General features: G+C 38.4%; 1 protein-coding gene across 7 annotated transcripts in view; it reads left to right on the forward strand.

The window, feature by feature from the left end:
• nav1b (neuron navigator 1b) overlaps positions 1–21,271 on the forward strand; it is a 163,859-nt gene that overhangs the window by 133,936 nt on the left and 8,652 nt on the right. For 4 of the 7 annotated variants that reach the window (XM_041782722.1, XM_041782721.1, XM_041782727.1 and 1 more), the window contains 19 exons: positions 2,879–3,179; positions 4,230–4,977; positions 6,063–6,479; positions 7,790–7,831; positions 7,931–8,091; positions 8,639–8,812; positions 10,535–10,587; positions 10,917–10,940; positions 11,435–11,512; positions 12,454–12,462; positions 14,489–14,572; positions 14,941–15,058; positions 15,183–15,304; positions 17,174–17,352; positions 18,132–18,288; positions 19,184–19,382; positions 19,982–20,079; positions 20,174–20,269; positions 20,710–20,878. In XM_041782722.1, the coding sequence (XP_041638656.1) occupies positions 2,879–3,179; positions 4,230–4,977; positions 6,063–6,479; positions 7,790–7,831; positions 7,931–8,091; positions 8,639–8,812; positions 10,535–10,587; positions 10,917–10,940; positions 11,435–11,512; positions 12,454–12,462; positions 14,489–14,572; positions 14,941–15,058; positions 15,183–15,304; positions 17,174–17,352; positions 18,132–18,288; positions 19,184–19,382; positions 19,982–20,079; positions 20,174–20,269; positions 20,710–20,878 (3,229 nt within the window). The remainder of the gene's footprint in view (positions 1–2,878; positions 3,180–4,229; positions 4,978–6,062; positions 6,480–7,789; positions 7,832–7,930; positions 8,092–8,638; positions 8,813–10,534; positions 10,588–10,916; positions 10,941–11,434; positions 11,513–12,453; positions 12,463–14,488; positions 14,573–14,940; positions 15,059–15,182; positions 15,305–17,173; positions 17,353–18,131; positions 18,289–19,183; positions 19,383–19,981; positions 20,080–20,173; positions 20,270–20,709; positions 20,879–21,271) is intronic. The other 3 variants (XM_041782724.1, XM_041782725.1, XM_041782726.1) reach the window with 3 other exon arrangements.

Genomic DNA, 21,271 nt, shown 5'->3' on the forward strand with positions numbered 1-21,271 from the left:
TTTTCTTTTTCTAGTGTGTTTTGTAACAGCAGTGATAAAGCTTTCATTTTCAGTGCTTCACCCTGTGATTTTCGTTGTATTTTGTGTCAAACCCAAGTCCTTTGTTTTGTCAAGGCAACAAAAAGAAACCACCGACCTTACCACTGCCATTGAACTGAGCAGCTCAGCTTTTGTTCTGTACAGAAGATTACACATAAACTTCCGGCAGACTTACTAAACCCTAAAGCCCCTCTTCAGTGAATTATGGTTGGAATATTGTTATTGTTTGTTTATTGGTTTGAGCTTCACTGTGCAGAATGATTGATGGGACATCCAGAGTTTAACATTTGAAGCTGCATGGAAAGTTTCTATTCATGCTTTAAGCTTACAAATGCACAGTGCTGAGAAAAAGTATTTGTCCCTTTCTTATTTTTTTGCATCTTTGTCTCACTTAATTGTTTCAGATCATCAAAAAAATGTTAATATTACACAAAGATAAGCAAAGTCAATACAAAATGCAGTTTTTAAATGATAATTTTATTTTTTCAGAGAAAAGAGCCCCCTAAACATACCCGACCCTATGTGAAAGGTAATTGCCCCCCTTGTATTTCAGAAATTAACTATGATCAACCACATTTTCTGGAAAGCTTAAGTTCAGTTTCACCAGCCACACCCAGGCCTGCTTACTGTCAAACCTGTTGAACCAAGAAACCACTTATATAGAACCTGTCTAATAAAGTGAAGTAGGCTAAAAGATCCCAAAAAGCAACACATCATGCCGCAGTCTAAAGGAATTCAAGGACATATGAGAAACATTGAGAGCTATTAGTCTGGAAAAGGTTACAGAGCCATTTCTAGGGTTTGGGGACTCCACTGAACCTCATTTTGAGCCATTATCCACAAATGGAGAAAAGCTGCACCAGTGGTGAACCTTCCCAGGACTGGCCAGCCTACCAAAAGTATTCCAAGAGCACACTGATGACTCATCCAAGAGGTTACAGAAGATTCCAGAACAACGTCTAGGCCCCTTCCACATAGAGACAAGTTCAGGGGTGTACGCAAGTTCTTTGTCGTATCGACGTTTCATCCACACGGAAAATGTTTTCAAAATGAAATGGAAATGTATTGTTTTTGTCTCTGTGTGGACAAGGCTTAAAAACCTGCAGAGTCTAGCTTGACTCAGTTAAGGTCAGTATTCATGAATCAACAATAAGAAAGACACTGGGCAAAAAATGTAATCCATGGGAGAGTTCCAAGGCCAAAACCACCGTTGACCGAAAAAGAACACAGTGTTGTCTCATATTTGCCCAAAAAAACTCTTGATGATCCCAAAGATCATCCCCAAAATATTTAATGGACTGACGAACAAAAGTTGAACTTTTCATGATGTGAGAATCCTGTTGCATTTGACGTAAAACTCACACAGCATTTCATTAAAAAACATCATACCAAAAGTCAACCATGGTGGTGGTAGTGTGACAGTCTGGGGCCGCTTTGCTGCTTTAGGGCCTTGACAACTTGCCTAATTGATGGAACAATGTATGCAGTTCTCTGTGGAGAAAATCCTTAGGGAGAATGTCCAGCCAGCAGTTTGTAACTTCAAGCTCAAGCACACTTTGGTTATGCAGCAGAACAATGATCCAAAACTCACCAGCAAGTCCTCTGGATGGCTTAAACAGAAATAAACTAAATGAAGGTTTTGGAGTGGCCTAGTTAAAGTCTGGATCTAAACCCGATCAAGATCCTGTGGCATGACCTTAAACAGGACGTTCATGCTCAAAAACCCTCCAATGTTGCTGAATTTAAAAAAATCTGCAAAGAGTTGTCGGCCAAAATTCCTCCACAGTGATGTGAAAGACTCATTGCCAGTTATGTCAAATGCTTGCTTGCAGTTATTGCAGCCAAGAGTGGCACAACCAGTCATTAGGTTTAGGGGGCAATTACTTTTTCACATAGGGCCAGGTAGGTTTGGATAGCTTATATGGCTTAATAAATGAAACCATTTAAAAAATGCATTTTATTTACTCAGTTTATTTTTTTCTGATATTGAAATATGTTTGATGATCTGAAACATTTAAGTCTGATAAATGTGCAACAAAAAATAATCAGGAACAGGGCACATACATACTTTCTCACAGCATTGTATATAGGTGTATCGTTCATGATAACACAGCAAGTTTGAAAGCAAATTATGGTTGAAAATGTGACCTTTTCAAGCAGTGATGCCAGCCTAAACCTCCTATAAGCATTTACTTAATATCTACTCTTGTAAAAGAGGAATCTCATTTTAAGAAGTCAAACTCTTTTCAAACTGTTTTTTCATCTTTTTTTAATTTCTCACAAATAGAGAAGTAAAGATGTTGCTTAAAGACATCTCATCAATTTAGATGAGCATTTCTGCTTCTTTCACAGGAAATCATGTTGACATTTTGCTCACTTCCAGGCTGCTGGGTAGGAAGACACGAACATTAGTGCAACTCAATGAGCCATCTGTCCCTTTATAATATATTAACAGGGTGCCAAAAATCAGCATGCCCAATTTTGTCCTCGGTGCCACCTCCTCAAATCACCACATGAGAGCTTTCTATTAAAGCGTTGCTTTCTTTTTGTCCTTCACAGAACAGTTGCTAAAAAAGCTCAAGCTCTTGACTCCTAAGGGGTCTTTTTATATTTTTCTTCATTTTTTGTTCATCTATGAAAGTGTTAAATTCACAAACATTTTTTTCTCCTTTTTCTTCCTCTGTGCTTTTCTTTAATCCACTTGGGGCATATCAGTCTATCTCTCCCTCTTCCCCTCAGGAATGCCATTCAGATGAAACAAAGATTACAGTTCTACAGATAACACACACCATGACTGATTGTTACTCACACTGTGCCTCTTCCCTTCCTCCCTCTGCAGCTACGCACCGATGCAGAGAAGCGCTCCCTGGTGGAAAGTGGACTTTCTTGGTACAGTGAAGACGGCAAAGCCAGTCACAAGCTTGAAAGTAGCAGCTTTGACACAGGGAGTCTCAAGACGGAGGCCCCAAGCAAGTGGAGAAAGAAGCCTCCAAGTCTCAGTGAAGATTTTGGGCTTAAAGGAGAGCTGAAGAAGCCTCAGAGTTTAGGTCAACCTGGAAGTTTCAAGAAGGGCCGGAACCCTCCTATTGGCGTGACCTCTCCCATCACGCATACCTCTCAGAGCGCATTAAAAGTCGCAGGTATCCTATTTTACATGTGTATCTGTATCCTGTCCTTAACTTTTGGCTACTTTTCCTCCACTTTAGGAATTCGGTGTAATACAAGTGTTGTTAACTTGTTTAAACTGCAAAATGTATGTCAACCATTATTTCCTTTTAAGCTGTGTCCAAATGTAAAACAGAGCCTTTTTTGTAAAGCAGCCAAGGCGGATATCTGCATGGTGTCAAGATGAATGCTGGAATATACCCCTTAGCATAAGCCAGGTTTTGATTTGTAGCACAGAAAAGCAACCTAGAGGGAAAAAAGTGCACCATGAAATCCATTTCAGTGAAGAAAAAAAGTAAATCTCAGCTTGGAGGCCAAATGCATTTTTCTGCTGTTATATCAGAAATAACCCTGTTTCTTTAAATGTCTGTGGAGACTGGATGTCTGCAATCAGCAGCAGCTAAATTTATATAATCCAAAACAAAATAGGCAGTCACTAAATGATTCAAATTGAGTTCCAATACCAACATTTCTTAGCCTTTTATTTTAATTTTCTTAGCTGTAAGCACAAAAGATTTAAATTAGATCTGATTGTATATGTGCTCTTGCTGGAGTTTAGTAGATTCCATTTGATGCTTGTATTATTATCATAACTTTCTCTTTGACTGTGTTTTAAATTTGTCCAATTGGACTACTTTGATATTGTTTTTTTTTTTCTTTTTTTTCTTTTTTTTTTGCAAATCTTTTCTATCCATGTGTTTCTAGTAAATGACTAACAATCAAACCTTTTTTCTACCATATTCTTGGACACATTAAGTCAGAGTTGGTTTGTAGGTTACTTGTATCATAATTGCTACCAAAAAGCCCTTTTGATTAAATGCAGCTATTTTCTCTTGTTAAACTGCAATGACTTGAATGATTACCTTTATTGTGGGTGTGTAGTGAAGTGCAAATCAACCATTTATCTTATTTTTGTCTTTATCATTTATTCTTTTTAATATTTTGCCTCTGTTATCCCCTCTGATTAATTGTTGAAATAATTTTGACAGTATTGATATCTAAATGCACTGTCTTTCTCTATGTAGCGCCAAAAAGTGAGAAGCCCTTGGATAAATCCAAGATTTCAGTTAGAACTGCTGGTCTGCAACGGTCTCGCTCAGATGCTGGCAGGGATCATCATGGAGAACATCGAAAGCCCCCATCAGGTCTGGTTAAACCCACTGCTGGAGCTTCATTTGTCTACAAGAAACCACCAACTGCCACTGGTACTGCCACTGTGTTGACAGCAGGGGGAGCCACCATCTCCAGTGGCTCTGCAACTTTGGGGAAAACCCCCAAGTCATCTGGCATCCCTGTGAAGCCTGTAGGAGGAGGACCACCCACAGGTCGAAAGAACAGTTTTGATGCCAGCAGTGAGCAGGGCTTTTTGGGGCCCAATGCCCGCAACAGCATTCAGTACCGCAGCCTGCCTCGACCAGCCAAATCCAGCACGCTCAGTGTGATTGGGCGGCCAGCACCTCGGCCCGCCAGTGGTACTATTGACCCCAGTCTGTTGACTTTGAAACCTGTCCCCATAGCCCCCACTGGCCCCAGGGTTAAAGATCCGAGCAGCACTAAGATGGCTAATAGAACAACCACAGGCCCAGTGAACCAGACAGACAGAGAAAAGGAGAAGGAGAGAGCCAAGGCTAAGGCTGTGGGTGCTGACATGGACTGTGGTTCTCTGAAAAGAGAGGAGAGTCAGTCCACTGGAGATTCTGCTGTGAAACTGCATGGCCTGAGACGGACCAGCAGCAGCAAATACCCTGAGCTGTCATCCCCCACCACACCAAGGTGTCTCATTTAAATATAAGATATTGTTCACTTTATGCAGCCCAGTATGGGTAAAATTATTGAAGCAACTGATGATTTAAAGAGCTAAAATAAATCAGCAATGATGAAAACTACACAAACTATTTACAAGTTACAAACATGGCACTGGATAAATTACATCATTATTATATATTACAACAAAGAAGTCTAATCTGTATATGCTTGAAACAGAAAAAAGAAAATATGTGTTAGAAACAATATAAATACATTAAAAGAATAAAATATATGCTGATTTATATGTCAGTATGAATATTAATGATAAAAGTAAAAATGCAAGTTATATGATAATAGTAATATGCACTCTTTTATCATATAAATATAAAACTACTCCCTTGCTACCTGTCTAAAAAATCAATAGAATATATAAAAACAGTTATATTTCAAAAGTGTTGTATTATTAGCAGTGGTTTATAGTTCCAGAAAACAACAACTACATTGTTATGTTGGTCATGAAAAGTCTGGATATTGATACTAATAAGTATATTTTTTTCAGGCTTAACACTACCCACTGTGTTGTTTTCTCTAGAAGTTTCTAGCCATGCAGTTATAGTTAATTTGGTTCTATATACTTAGTATGTCTAAATACCTTTCAATAAACCACATTTATGGTGGAAGCAATAGTGAAATTGTGGCTTTTACAGGATATTAAACTGCCACCTTAAAAATTTCAACAGCAATATTTCTCTCCTCAACAATGTTCCAGTTACTCCCATAACCCACAAAACAAATTTAATGGAACTCTCTCCAAAATAGTGCTCTAGAGTAAAGAAAACATTGCTGCTGTGGATTTAAGGTGTTGAAATATACAGCCATAACTCTTAGGAGACAGATGACTCAAAACCTTGGCAAATAGTCTTAACTTTCTTCCTGGTTGGATATTGCTTGAGGTTCAGTGGAAAATTAGATAAAAGAAATGTATATCTCACTCATAAATGGGTCTAGTGCTGAGTTATGAACAATTTGAATGCCAAAAAGTTGTTTATCCATGATATTTAAGGAATTCCCCCTAGTTTCCATATTTTAATATTTTTGTGCCTGTTTCCTAGGATGTTGAACACAAAGTCTCTGGGTCGTCCTCCAAGCTTGGCTCACCTGGACAAAGTCAACTCCAACAGTCTCGACTCCTGTGTGACCATCCAGGACCTGCCTCCCAAAGTTCCCCCGTATTCTAAGCTTCAGGACTTGGCTGGTTCCCATGCCCCCTCCCGCCTCACCCCCAGCCCAGCACCCGTGCTCCACATCGATTCCCCTGGCTCTTTCACCAGTGAAAGCCTGAGTCTCAGCGGATCACCGATGCTCTACCCCAAACTGACTGGCATGCACCGCAGCATGGAGTCCCTGCCCTTGCAGATGAGTGTGCCTTCCAGTGCAAGGTTTGTCAAAACTGAGTCACATGAAAAAGAAGAGAGGGGTACGGGAACCTGGGGAGCAGGAAGCAGGACATCCCTCAACCTACCAGATAGGTAGGTGATATCATTAGAAGAGTGCAAACAGAGGATTTCAAACTGAACACATGATTTATTGATTCAGCTGGTTATGAAACATCTATTTACTACACAAAGAGCAAAAGAGTGTTCACAGTTTTGTAATATTTCCTTATAAATGAAAGACAGACAGACATACATGTGTGGAGTAAACACCAAGGACAGCCAAGAAAGCACAAGCAGGATTGTTATGTGGAACAGAGCAAAAAAGCAAGCTGACAGAATGAGGAAGCACAGCAAACACATCCATGGCACAGTAGTAAACATGAAGAATTAAGTTAGATGAATGGCAGAAGAGGACAATCAACTTATTGATTTGTGGCAAAAACACAAGTGATTATACAACATGACCTGTAAAGCATACCACAATTGAACTGATAAGAAGTGGAGCCAGGGCGAAATTGTTGCCCCAAAAGATGTAGCAGGTAGCAAACAGATAGCCACATTTAGTTTGTTTGGTCTTAAGTCGCATTTGACTGCATGAGATTTGGGGTTTTGAGAGTCAAGACTATGGTTTTTGGTCAACAGAATTTGTCAGTGTTTGCTGTGCTGTGTTGGTTTTCACATTGCACATCACACACTAAAAGAACAAAACTGTTAAATTTGCTAGTATCTGTTGTCATGTGTGGGGTCTCACATTTTCAAAATCACTTAAGATTTTAAAAATCTTTCAGTGTGTGCTAGGCTTAAGCAATACCAAATGAAAATTTCCCAAAACAACATTATCTTTTTCTCTCTTCCTGTACATAAAGCAAAGGACAACGGTCTGTACATGATACTTACACTGGTATGAAATGTTTTATTTTCTAAAGCAAAAATGTGTTATTTAACTGAAATGCCTCATTTGGACTTTTTTACCTTCCTGTGAACCCAAACCTGCTCTTAAACTCAGTACCTCCATCCATGCAGCAGCAGATTGGTGTTTAGAACAGGCAGTAGGCGGTTGAACTGCTCTTTCAGTGGGCTGTAAGTGTTTTTGGCAGCAGACATACCAGCAAACCAAAGTTTATGAGCCTTTTCTGAGAATAAGACCCTGAGGTGTCATTTAGAAGATGGATTTCTAGATCTTTCTGAAATTGTCTTTGTCAAGGTGAAGATGATCTCACTTGCTTCCTGCCTAATGTGCAGTATGGGCTAGATACAGACAAAGGTTACAAAGATAGACCCATAAGAAGTTTGATATCAGTGTATTGATGATTCTTGACAGTAGTGGAAATTCCTGTGTTTTAAGAGCCTTGGACATGTACTGGTTACTGTCTGTTAATGGTATTTTATCATTTTCTTTACAGCTTGCAAACAGACAGAAATACTCTACCGAAGAAAGGCCTAGAGTAAGTCAAAACAATTATTCTCCCAGCATCTATTTGAAAATCACTACCACAAGTCCTCACTGTCTGAAGTTAAATTGACTTCTTTTTTTTGTTTTTCAGACGTTATGGTTCAAGCCTGTCAGATAGTGATGGTAGCAAACCAGGAAGGCGCCACTCCCACACCATCATGAGCATGACAGAGAGTGATAGCCCCCCTCAGCTACCCTCTCCAACCCGCCACCTCCTCCCTTCCTCTGGCAAAGCTCCTCTCACCAACGTGGGTGAGTCTGCTTTCTCCATTTGGCTGCCAAGTTTTTAAAGCACTCAGTCTGTGGGCTTTGAAACTAATGAGACTTGAGTCCTTTGATAAGCTGTGTGTCTTATCGTTGATTATGATTGAGGACAGCAATATTAAGTTCACTGAGAGTAGAGTCTGGGTTAGTTTTTACACTTCAAAAATGTTGTAACAAGTTGTCATTGTAGATCCACTCATGTCTGAATGACAAAGTTACATCTAATTATAACACTATCAGATCTGACAATGTGAATATAACTGTCCTGTATCTACACTCATTTAGACTTCAGTTAAAGTGTGAAATATGCTGCAGATGGAGGCAGTAGGGGGTCAAGTCGGGCTATATTTATCTCCTTTGAATGTTGTGGAACCGTAGTGTTGCCTTTCACTTAGTCATCAGAAAAAGGCTGCCAGTCCTAGGTGTACTGTGAGTGTTGGGGGTGAGGTTGAGAGAGGATTTCACTACTGCAGTGCGTTCTGCAGTTTTATCACTGCTAATCACTGTCTTTCCAAACATCTCTCTTTTATGACAGTTGCCCCAATTTCTAGTGGCACCCCAAGGATATCACGCTCCAACAGCATTGGTCCCCCTAGTGAGTCAGCCCATGATCTCTATGGATCCTCCCCCCTGGGAAGCAGTATGTCCCTGGCTGACCGTCCAAAAAGCATGATGCGCTGCGGGTCTTTCCGTGAACAAGGGGACGATGGTGAGCCTGAAGGGGTAGTCGCCTAAGATGGCCTCAGATTAAAAAGAGCTGCTGGTTAAAAATGCAGGAAATCTGTTTTGCATTTTTCACAAGACCTTTTGTTTTCACGAAAAGCAAAGAAGATTGAGGTCTTGATGTCCTGATTTAAGATAAATAGAGGGGGCTACATAAGGACTTGAAGTCATGAGTTGAGATCCAAATGTGATAGCCAATAATTCAGCCCCTTTAATCTCAGATAAATGGAATTGGAACACATCACTACCTAAATATTAAGTTTATTGTGATGATATGAAAAGGCTTAGTAACATATTGTTCTGAAATGAGAAGTACAAAATTAAGTTGAACTATAGACTGGGAATTTTGTAACCTTTCAAAGTATCAAGCAGATCCTTCTTGCAAAGCCACAGTCTGAAATGGTTTTGCAGGGTCTGAGACATACAGACCAACTGGCATCATTTGAGGAGAACAAGGTGGTAGTTACGGGTGGTGTTTAGTTGTGCTGCAAGCTGGTAAACAAAGGTAACCAGTGTAGCAATTAGCTTGCATGTTACTACAGCAGCAGTTTTATCAGAACTGTACAACATTTTTTTATAACGAGAAGAACAGAGAATGACACTGCAAGCTTTCTTGGTGGAAAAGTTTTTCTACTTTTCCTGACCAGCTTTGGTGTGAGTTTGTTTAAGGGATGCACAGACTGAGCAAAACTACAAGAACCAAATTTGGGTACTCTCCGATAGAGAATACAAGTAGAAGTACTTAATAATAGCATAATTTTTAAAAAATAATTTTTAAAGTTTGTTTTATTTTCATCTGATGTTCTTCATCTCTCTATTTGGCATTTTTTAGTGCTTAGTTTTCATTCTCCTTTACTTTTGTCATCCTTATCTGTGTTAAAATATTACCACACTGCAGACATGTCTCCCGCTTTGATTACATACTCAGATAATAAGAGGCTTACATCATGCTTAAAAATGATTCTGAGCACAGGATCTGCAATGTTCTCTGAGTACAAGTATTTAGGCTTGGTATCATCAATGATGCCCGATACTGGTATCTGTGCATCCCTGGCTCCACTAATAGTTCAAATCCATGAGGCAGTTCACTCTCCATAGCTGCACATGCCCAATATATCATATGTTTCATTGTTCTGATTGACCTGTAAGGAATGAGACAGAAATAATGTTCATCCAATCACCCTCCCCTCTCAAAAAGACTACAGGCGGTTACCCAGACAGATGTGAGACATATACCAAGCAGTAGATATGTGAAACAGTCTGTCTAGTGTGTCAGGTTAGGTATTTTGTTTTTGTTATATATATTTGTTGAAATTCTTCCTGATAGCAATTAGTGAAATGAATGCTTGTAATAGAAAAACCTAAACTTGTTGCTGTCATGGACATTTAAGTCCTCTTAAACCTAAATTGAATTATTCAAGGTTTATGTAAGCCATCCACATATCTACCTGTCTACCCTGATCCTACTTCAGCCAAACACTTGTTACTCTTGTGCTATGTCTTCAAAAGCCAAAAGAGATCCTTTAAAATCACATTGAACTCATGCACATCATTTTATTGTGATCCTCATAATCAGCGATTGCATTTCATTTTGCAATAAATTACTATTTATTAACATGTCTCAGATATCTAGTACTGTAGTAAACATAATTTATTTAATGATTTTGATATTCAAAGCCTGAGTTATGTCTTCCTTTGTCTTTTTCAGTGCATGGCTCTGTGCTGTCTTTGGCGTCCAATGCTTCATCCAACTATTCTGCAGTGAGTAGACATACTATCACTGTATAAGACTGAACAGTATGATGTTCTTTTCGGATTGTTACTTTCTTTGTTACACTTTCCCATGTATTCTTAAAGAAAAGTAATCATTTTATATGACTTTGAAGCACATAATTTTTACAGCACAGTTAGTTTATTTAAACTGCTTTGATCATAAAGGTTTATGGGCTTAAAGTTTTCCTAGTCAGCGAAAAAATCCTCTAGTGGCCTGGTTTTGCATCCTGTGACTGGGGATATGTTGTTTTCATGACTATCCCTTGAGTTCTACATCATCCCCCTTTATCATTTGTTTTTTACCATGCCTTCTTCAGAGTGAGGAGAGGATACAAGGAGAGGTAAGACCAGCGTGACGCACATCCACAACTCACATTGTGCCTTTTGTCTGCATCACCCATCAGTCATTTCCTGTTAAAAACACGTCTTCATCAGATTGTGTTCAGCTCCCCCAGAGCTCAGGAGCTCATAACTTGGTCCATTTTTTTAATCTTTAATTCTTTGTCCTTTTATCACCACCTTCTTACATTTAATAAAGAAACTGTCACAGCTCATAAAGCATGAAAAAATGGTAAAATCCACTCTCATCCTTTGGTTTAATATTTCTTGTAAATGGAGTGTGCTTATCTGCTGTCATTGAATAATAACCTTCATATTTTTATATCATGTATTGGTGGTGAAAGTAAAAAATCCTATCATATTATAATGTTCTATTGTTATAATCAAACTTGTTTACATTACACCACTTGTTGCTGTTTGTTTTTTCATTCTATGCTGTCTGTAGGGCTGCAGCTTACTTTTAAATTTCTTTTCCTTCTCTTCTTTCTTTTCACAGCAAATCCGCAAGTTGAGAAGAGAGCTGGAATCCTCCCAGGAAAAGGTTGCTGACTTGACCATGCAGCTCTCTGCCAATGTACGTATACATTTGTAAGCTAATTTGTTAATGTGCTGGATGCTCTCCAGGTCTTGTATTACACTGCAATCAGGCCAAAATGTAATACAACTACTCTTAGTCATTGAGTGAAATACAGATACTTCGACAAGTTAAAAACCTGCTTTGCATTTTTGTGAGGGTGAGATGTGGAAAAAAGGTGTAGCATTGGTGCAGTGGGATAAATCTAGCATATGTTATGTTTACAGAAAGTAACAACAACCAGTCAGTCTGTATGAAATTAACAAAAATACCTAATCAGCTATGTTTTAAGCATTTAGTCCTTTTACTTGACAGCTAAAATGGATATCCAACAGTAAATGAGGAGTGTTTGCCAAGCAAAAGCTCCATAACCTGCAGGCTACCTGGATGGCTGCCATCATTTAGATTTAAGAAAACATGTCATACTCTCACATGTCACACTGACACTCCACATTGTCACTGTAATCCTTCTGCAATGCCCTTTCTACAGATAAGTTTGTGCCTAACCGTCTAAACTTGCTTTGACTGTTTGTTTGAACCAGGTGAAACATTCCCCCCACCCTCCTATTGTTTCACACTGCAGCTTTAGAATGCTTGAGTCTGTCTGAAGCAGCTTGAACACCACCTAACCACTGTGCTTAACTAAATTTTAGGCAGTCACTCAGACCAACAGTTGCCTTTTATGCTTATTTAACCTGCTGCATCTGCTTAACTATCTACTAACCTGGGTGATGGAACATATTGAGAGACTGTAAAAAAAAAAAATCTTTTATTATGTGTTTTTATGTCATTTTGTACATGCTTTTATTATGAAAAGTTTGCTCCTACCCCTAATGCTCCTGTCCATTTCTCTCACCTTACTGGCTTATTTGCTGCTGGGCTCACTGCTGCCCCCTGCCTGTCTCCCACCGCCCTGCACCTCTGGATGCTGGGTGTAGCAGCTAGGCCAGGTTTGTTGGACAAATGCTTCCGTAGTCTCTTTCACCTGTGTTTGACTCTGAGTGGACTTCAAGCTGAGACGTTGTTTGTCATTTAACATCTTTTCTGGGCAGCAAAGCAAAGCTGACTCCACTAACAAACTTTGAATCATGTATGCAAAGCCCGAAACTATTTTCTGTTAACATTAATCTTTAATAAAATCATACAATCATGAGACTTTAAACTGTATCAAAAAGTTGATGTATTAACTTTATTTTTTAGGGCCAAAAGTGAATTCTCCCTGTTCACTGTCTCATAAACCAATAGCTAAAATAATGTATGCAAATAATAATAACAAATAACAATGATAACTAAAGATAATCTGTATAAAACCAATTAATGATAGCTCTCTAAATACTTAAACAATTGACAAGTTTGTAAAAAAAACTATAATTTCTTTCAATCAAGTAGTAATTTCTCACCTAATTAGCTAATTAACCAATTAATCATCTCACCTTCTTTTGCCCATTTTTTGACAAGTATTCAGGGATTTTAGGCCTTTAAAGACACTTGATATGTGAATATAAATGTTATTAATAAATGTTATTATTGCTACTTTAAATACAAGTTGGTACAACACACCTTTAAGCCACCACAGCAGAGTTTTGTTGTATTTTTTACAAATCATTTCCACTTTTACAACACAATGACAGGCATGCTCTTCATAGGCCAGTTTCACCATTTAAAGCAGAGGTCAATTGATATAGATTTTTCAGAGCTGAAGCCGATTATTAGTCTGTTCATGAGAGAGAACACTTGGAATTGATACACATTAAAGAAAAATGAGCCATTACTAAGTTTTAGTGATTCAAATGTAAGTTACTCCATGTGATTGCACATAAAAATTCAATGCAAAAAGAAAACAAACATAGTTGTTTTACTGGTAACTACCACAGACTGAGACTGAGAAACGCTTGTCTCCAAAGCTGTAAAGGTAAGTACATTTGGTACAGGTGCCATTTTTAGTAAAGGAGGAAGAGGAATAGCTAAATATTTGGCACACTGGAAGGGGGTGAGAAGAAGAGGTAAAAAACAAGCAGTAGTGAGAGAAAATATCTTCTAAGCTAAGCTATAGTTAAATATAAAATATTAAGCACAACATCCGCTATAGAGCAAGAGTGTATGATGATAACTTCCATACTTCAAGATATAAAGCAATCATTAACATTTGAGCTCTAGTATCACTAGAAATGGCACAGAGTAGTTGTAGCTGCAGGAAACCAGAAGGGGTGCAAAACACTCACTGAAAGTAGCCTGATTTGAAAACTCAACTTCCAGTAAAACTAAAGTAGCTGTAGTATCAGCATTTGGCTAAAAATAAAACGTTGATACAGGTTATTAGCCAAATGCCAAATATCAAGCAAGATATCAGGCCTAATCGACTAGGCCGATAATCAGGTGAAACCCTTATTAATAGCAATAGAGAGATGATATTCTCTGTGTTATTTAACTAATGTTACTTTCAAGAGTGCCCTGTCATTTGGTTGGATAAATATAACAAAAGGGAGCACCCATAGAGAAGAGAGTGCTGTTCAATCCAAATAATCAGAAAACCATGTCAAAAGCCAGGGGACTTTGTTACCCTCCTTTCAAAATCAACCAGTCATGTCAGCAGCCATGAATGTAATGTTTGTGTACTGTGACAGAAATGCTCCTAAGCAGTGAATCATCAGCAGAAATAGTGTGAACCACAAAAGTCTAAAGGTCAAACATAATAGTTGATGAAGTTTGTTCCTCAGTGCTGCACAGCTGCCCTCCATCACCACCATTACCCCAACATCCTCTTTCATCCCTGACATCATCCACAGCTGTCCACTCCTCCAGCCCTCCCTCTCTCCCTCCTCTCCCTGCAGATGGAGAAAGCCATTAGTCTGATTTGCCGTGATTGTGTGAGGCTGCTGACCGATTCAGTGCAGCCGGTGACTCATACCTGTCTGCTGTCTCAAACCTTAATCTTTTCTGTCTCTGTCTGTCTTCCACCTCTGTTTTCCTCTGAAGGCTAATCTGGTAGCAGCATTCGAACAGAGTTTGGCGCTGATGACAGCCCGCCTACAGACACTGTCAGTCTCCTCGGAGCAAAAGGTATCAGGGTTTTATACTGATATTAATTAATGCTGTACCACCTATGAAATGTTGCCGTTTTCATTCATTCAAACAAAGGATTGTGAACATAAAGGTCCATAACACTGGGACATACTGTTGATGATAAACTAAAAGTCTGATCATTCGTAACTGCCTTGTTTTTGACCTTGTCAGTGAAAGAGATCATCAGTTATACTTGGAATGAGATGTGGGTCAAATGGCAGACTAACCTTGTCATCAGCAACTCAACACAACCTGTCAGTCTGTTTGAAAGCAGAGGGACATTCACAAGACTTCTTAAAGGAAAATCTTGCTTCAGTTACCAGCCTCTAAGCTAACATGAACATGATTGTGTACTCACTTTGCAGGACTCTGAGCTCAATGAGCTAAAGGACACAATTGAGATCCTGAAAGCCAAAAATACAGAAGCCCAAGAAATCATCCATGGGGCCCTCAATAGTCAGGAGATGACTCCTAAAGATGCAGGTATGGAAAACACAGCATGGCAGGATTGTCAGCCCAGATAAACTCCACAAATATGAGGTAACATTAATTTCATAAAAAGTTTCTTCTAAATACTCAGTGTTTTTCTCTTTCCCCTGGCATGTAGAACCACAAATCAATCGCCAGAACTCGTCAGAAAGCATCTCCAGCCTCGCCAGCACCACCAGTCACTCCAGTATGGGAAGTCTTAAAGAGCAGGAAGCCAAGAAGAAGAAGAAGAAAGGCTGGGTAAGAAACTCTGGTGGATGTGTAACAGTACTGAGGAATTCATTTTACTATTGTTTTTATAATTGTCTTTTTATTGAAACATGGTACAGCACATATCCAGGTTCCGCAAAACTTCACCTTATCATTGCTGTTTTTTTTTTTTTTACCACAAACAACATTATAAAAAAAAAACAAAGACATAAATCAATTGCTTTAAACTAGATGTCATAACAACCCAGGACTCTAAGTCACATGTCCTTAAAATACTGGTTTCATTATTTTCCTCTTTAACTAGTTTGTTTAAAGAGTGATTACAGTTTGATGCTTTTGTCCAGTCTTTGAAAAGGACATTTTTCATTTTACATTTTACAGTGAAAAAACAAGAAACAAGACAACACAAACACATAGTAACAGTAATCTTAACATTGTAGCAGTGAACCAAGGGATCTACAAGAGGCACATTTTTTCCTTTGTCTTAACTTAATTAAAATCAGGTCTAGTTGGGTATATAAACTCAATCCAGCTTTTCCACACTGCTTTAAACTTGTCCAACTCCAGTCTAAGAGAAAATGTTAACTTTTTTCTATAGTATAGATATCATGTATAAGCATCAGTCTTTAGCAAGTTCCATGTAGTGACCTTTTTGCTTGAAATGAGCATAATCCTCCATATATATTTGTTTGCAGTACTCTTTAGCTCATTGTTTATTTTTTCCAAATAAAGTACCTCAAATAAAACTGGGATTTTTATCGTTAATACCTGTCCATGCATTTCTGTTGTTTAACCCATGGTTTTTTTTTTGTTTTTTTTTTTTATAAGAACAACAGATGACTGGAATTAATGACATCAGGTTGAGGACACACTGTCATGTGTGTTGCTCCCCCTAGAGATTATAAAAAATATTTTACTATATCTTAAGCACCTTAGCAAAATATTACATTGACTTTACAGATTAAAAATGAAAAAAATGGAAGATAAAAAAGCATTTTTTGGTATCTCATCATATGATTTAAATTGCCACGATTTGTAAATGATAAGATAACTCACCATTGTCTTATTAATCTACCTTAAAGAGAACTAGAAGTTATAAAGTGCAATAAAATGTTGGACTGCCTCCTCTGTTATTCGCTCAGCCTGTGCACAGAAGTTTCATCCAAAGATAGAGGCAGACATTTGCTGATCAAAGTATTATCATAAAAAATAGGAGAAATATGGCATTTGTGTATGCCAGCTGTAGACTTGAATCAGTGTTTCTTTGGTTGTATTTATCTAAAAAAAAAACACTCCATCAGTCACTGTCCTACTTTTTTCTCCTGCTTGTGAACGTGCGCTATTTTCCTCCTGTGTTGTTCAATGTTTGTTATTAAGTATGGCTCTGGTCTCTGGTCTCTCCCTCATGCTGCCCTGCTTTTTATTTTAGGTCTTTGAGGTGAGTGATGTTGCTACAGTAAATATCCCCCCACCCCGCTGCTCTTCTCCAGTCTGCATGCACTTTATGAGTCATACTTGTGAAACGCTGGGAAACTTTCTGTGTCAGACTTCTACAACTGTGCCACAGAACCATCACATACTGTGTTTTGATTATTTTAAACTGTAGAATTTGTTTGCAGAATCCATTTGTTATACTCTAGTGTAAATATGCTGTGTTTTGTTATGCTGATGATGTATAACTGGTTAATGAAGATGTGTTTTTGAAACTTAACAGGGGAATGGATTTCACAGTCTGGGTTTCGTAGATCCTTGTAATTCATTCAAATTAAACAACTCTGAATTACACCCCTCAGTTTAAGTTGAAGCAGCCTAAAAGGGCTTTTAAAAATAGCTTCAAATTAAGCCAACTGTAATGTTTGACATGTCATTTGTTTAACAAAATATTTCTCCTTTATACAGTTACGCAGCTCCTTCAACAAGGCTTTCAGTAAGAAGGGGTCCAAACAATCAGGGGCTTATGCTGACATCGAAGAGATCTCTACCCCAGAATCCTCTGCACCTTCCTCACCTAAAGTCCACCATGATGGCACTAACCTCCCCTCCTCATTGAAATCTTCAACCTCTGCAACATCTGCAGGGTAAACTTTTCTTGTAGTTATCTCTTAAAGTTACGGGACAGTTAATCACAAAAACTACATCGTGGTAATGGTAAAACTGTAAGTGACTATGGAGCACATACAGTGCTTAACAAATTTATTAGACCACCACCCAAAGTAAGGTTTATGCCACAGCTGCCCTAAATTAACAGCATTGGTAATTACCAAAATCATTTTTTATGTTTCTGCAATGGTTAATACACCAATATGTAGAAGCTCTTTAACCCAAATGATATTTTTAATGCTAAAATATAATTATTATTGTTATCCATGAATATTCAAATTTACCGATTTACAAAAAAACTGGAAAAATAGTAAAGCACATTATTATTTCTTGTTTAATATGTCAAATTATAGTTATTTACTTGCATTCCTGAACAGAAAAATTAGTTTTAGTGGTTGAATGTTATGCTTGATTAATTTCTGACTTCTCAGAGAAGCCCAGTGAGCCGGCTCAAATTTGGGTATAAAAAGGTGAATTCAGCTTGAAATTCATTCCTGTTCAAAATGGTAAAACGTGGAGAGCTCACTGAAAATGAAAGACTTCATGATGCTGGATGGCCTTTGAGACAAATATGACAGGTGGTCCAATAAATTTGTTAAGCACTGTATATACAGAAAAACATGCTGTCTGTACGCACTTTATTCCTGTTTATTGTGTTTCCAGAAATTCAAGTCCTATTTTGAAATACATTGGTACGCCAGTCCTGCCTACCTCCACACCTCTTTAATATTGTCTTATTTGACGTGAATGTCTGCAGACTCTGTGAGGGAGGTGAGGTGGCGGATGATAAGGTCGTGACAGAGCTGCGTACCGAGCTGTGGGAGAAGGAGCGTAAACTGACAGACATTCGCCTGGAGGCTCTGAGCTCTGCCCATCAGCTAGAGCAGCTGCAGGATGCCATGACCAGCATGCAGGTGGGTGGGATACTGCGATCTGTTCTTATTACATAGCTCACATGTTCAGCTTGTAATATAACTTCTTAAAGACTTTTAGCAAATCAAGTAAAAGTTTGTATTATTTATATTTTATTAGAATTCAGAAACATCTTTACCTTTGTCTACAGTATTTAATGCACAATGTTTTTTTTTCCTTAATCTACTTTGGCTTTTTGAAGTTATATTCATATATCTTTATATAATGTTGCCTTTAAGGCTCATTTATGTTCCCTTTACACAGAAAATACATTCATATGTTTTTAACTATAGAAATGTCACTACCCATATACTCGCACGTACGTTATGTTGAGGAGGACATCGAAACATATCGTCGTTCTCTCACAAATCCCCAAATGCTGTTCAACTAGAATTCATTTCTGGACCAATCTCCAATCAGCTGTTCTACTGAGAGCAAACTAACATCAAATATATGTATGTATGGTCTTCCTTTAAAGAGCTCTGCTGTTTTTCAAATCATTCTTCTACATTGTGTTTTGCAGGTCTGGCTACATTACTCAACACTGCCCCCCTCGATGTCTGATAGCGTTGCAATATTTAGTCCATGTCTGCAAGCCCTCAGTAAACTTGCAAAAGTACAGACCAAATGAATGCAGAGTACACAAGGAAAGCTTTGTCCATATCAGCATGATTGTCTAGTGTAGATTATAAATAAGCCTTTAATTTGACCTTGACATTTCATCAAAGGGAGATAAAAACACACAACTGCAATGTGAATTAGACATGTCAGGTTATATTTTCCTATGTGTTTCCAAAATTCTCTTGTGATGATAATGTGCTCTTCAGAATTCACCACTGCAGTATTAAATTGGCAGTTGAACTATAATTTTTTGAATCTGTGTTACTGTGTCTGCAGAGGACAGTGGAGAACCTGAAGGCCGAGAACGACCAGCTAAAGACAGGTACTCTGTCTCCCTGTCCCTCTCCTGGACCCTCCAGCTCTGTCTCTCAGTCATCAGGTCTCACTGCCCTGGGCGGCTCTTCACCTCGACAGTCAGTAGCCATGCACATGCCCAAAAGCTACAGCAGAGGGCTGAGTGAGGGGATCAGCTCAGGTAAGGTTCAGTCTCGGACATGCTGACTGTAAAGAGTGAAAATGGATGAGATGTAAACAAGTCTGCATATATAACACTTAAGGTGAAAGGTATTTGCACATGCACAGGATGATAAATATAAGAGACATACCTAGAGCAGCTTTCAAGTTAGAATTTTGTTGAATAACAATTCTATTTGGGTGCATGTTTTTGTATTACATACATTTAAAGATTATAGTTTGAACAGTTTATGTTTGAATTTAACAGATAAGTCTCCTACCAAAAAATACTTTCATTTTTTTAACAGCTTTTTGTTGTTTCTCTTGAAAAAGCATAAAGGAAGCCTTGTTATAATGTCAGTGTTATATTGCTAACAATGATTAATCATTTCTTTTGTCAAGTCATCCAAAAAATAAAAAAGTTTCTAATTTTCAGCTTTTTCCATTTAAAAAAATGTTTTATATGCTATTGGTGAAACATTGATGCAGCATTTTTTAATCTTTGACCATGGCACTTTAGATGCTCTGTGCTTAGCAAATAAAGAAACAAAATCACAAAAATGATCATGACATTTTTTTTAATTTTACCTCTTCATCTTTTTTTTATTTCTTCCTTGGTAGACATCCACTCAGCAGATTCTCAAAGTCTTTCTGCACAGAGGGATGATCACCGTGTCAGAGTGGTGGTTTGTGTTGCGGATTTACGTGTTTTCAAAGATGTAAGTGTAACCTTTCCTCTCTTCTGTTCTTTGGACTTAAACATGTTATTTAATCTTTGTCTTACCCATTTGCGCCTGTTTTTTGTCTCAACAGGAGGTGAAGCAGCAGGATTTCTTCGTTGGCACAGTCAGGGTTAATGGCAGGATGGATTGGGCCATGCTGGACTCAGCTGTCAGTCAGGCCTTCAAGGTGAGTCACCTCCTTTAAACAACTTCTTTCAATGTCACCTGGCCGAGAACTGAATGTACAGTTTGCATCAAGCATGTTTCCATTTGTGATTTGGCTAAATTTAGCATCTTCATTCTTCAAAGAGTTCAACATGTAGACACTGGAGGAAACTAAGACACAGAAGTAGGGTAAAATCATTACAGGAGTTTCTGAATTAACCTTTAAAAGTTGGCTGGTTGCACCACTGGGAATTTGCTGATTTGATTTAGATTCTGGAGGCACTCAATATACCCATAGGACTCATTCACAAGAGCTCTTACCTCCCCATATACATGTGTTTACTGCCACCTTAGCTTAGTCTGAAACTTCACGAGGTGCACTGCTTGTCTGCACACTCTAAATCCTTTCTAGCCTAGTTTAGTGGCTGGTCTTATGCTGTAACAACTGTTTTTTTCCTGCAGGTGTATGTGGCAAAGGTGGACCCCACTTCCAGTCTGGGCCTGTCTACAGACTCCATCTACAGCTACAGTATGGGCCACATTAAGAGGGTGCTGGGAGGAGAAGCTCCAGAGACACAGCCATCTCGATGCATGTCACGAGGCCCCGGTGGCATCACTGTGGCTCTGAAAGGTCTGTGGAGGAAGTTTCATTCATCATATAAAATCATCAAAGGTTTAATTTGCAAGTTAGGGTTGGGTGATAAATGAGCAGTGAATCAGATTTTGATTGTTGAAATTCAAGATATTCTCCTGAACTTCTCTGAATCTACTGTCAGAAACTAGAGTTTTAAGTTAGTTTTGGTGACTTATTTGCAGATTTTTCCTTTTTGATTCACTGCTAATGAAAAAGTGTTCTTCTGACAGTTTTGTTTGCTGTCCATCCCATATAACCACACATTGCACTTTAAAATATTTGATTGAAGCTCCTTCCATGACCACATATTGATAATATTTGTTTGTCTTCAGATCTTTTGCACCAGCTTGTTGTTTATTCAAAGAGTTTGAGAGTCTGATCCAAGTCCTG

This window comes from Cheilinus undulatus, linkage group 3 (assembly GCF_018320785.1).
Source record: "Cheilinus undulatus linkage group 3, ASM1832078v1, whole genome shotgun sequence".
Taxonomy (NCBI): domain Eukaryota; kingdom Metazoa; phylum Chordata; class Actinopteri; order Labriformes; family Labridae; genus Cheilinus; species Cheilinus undulatus.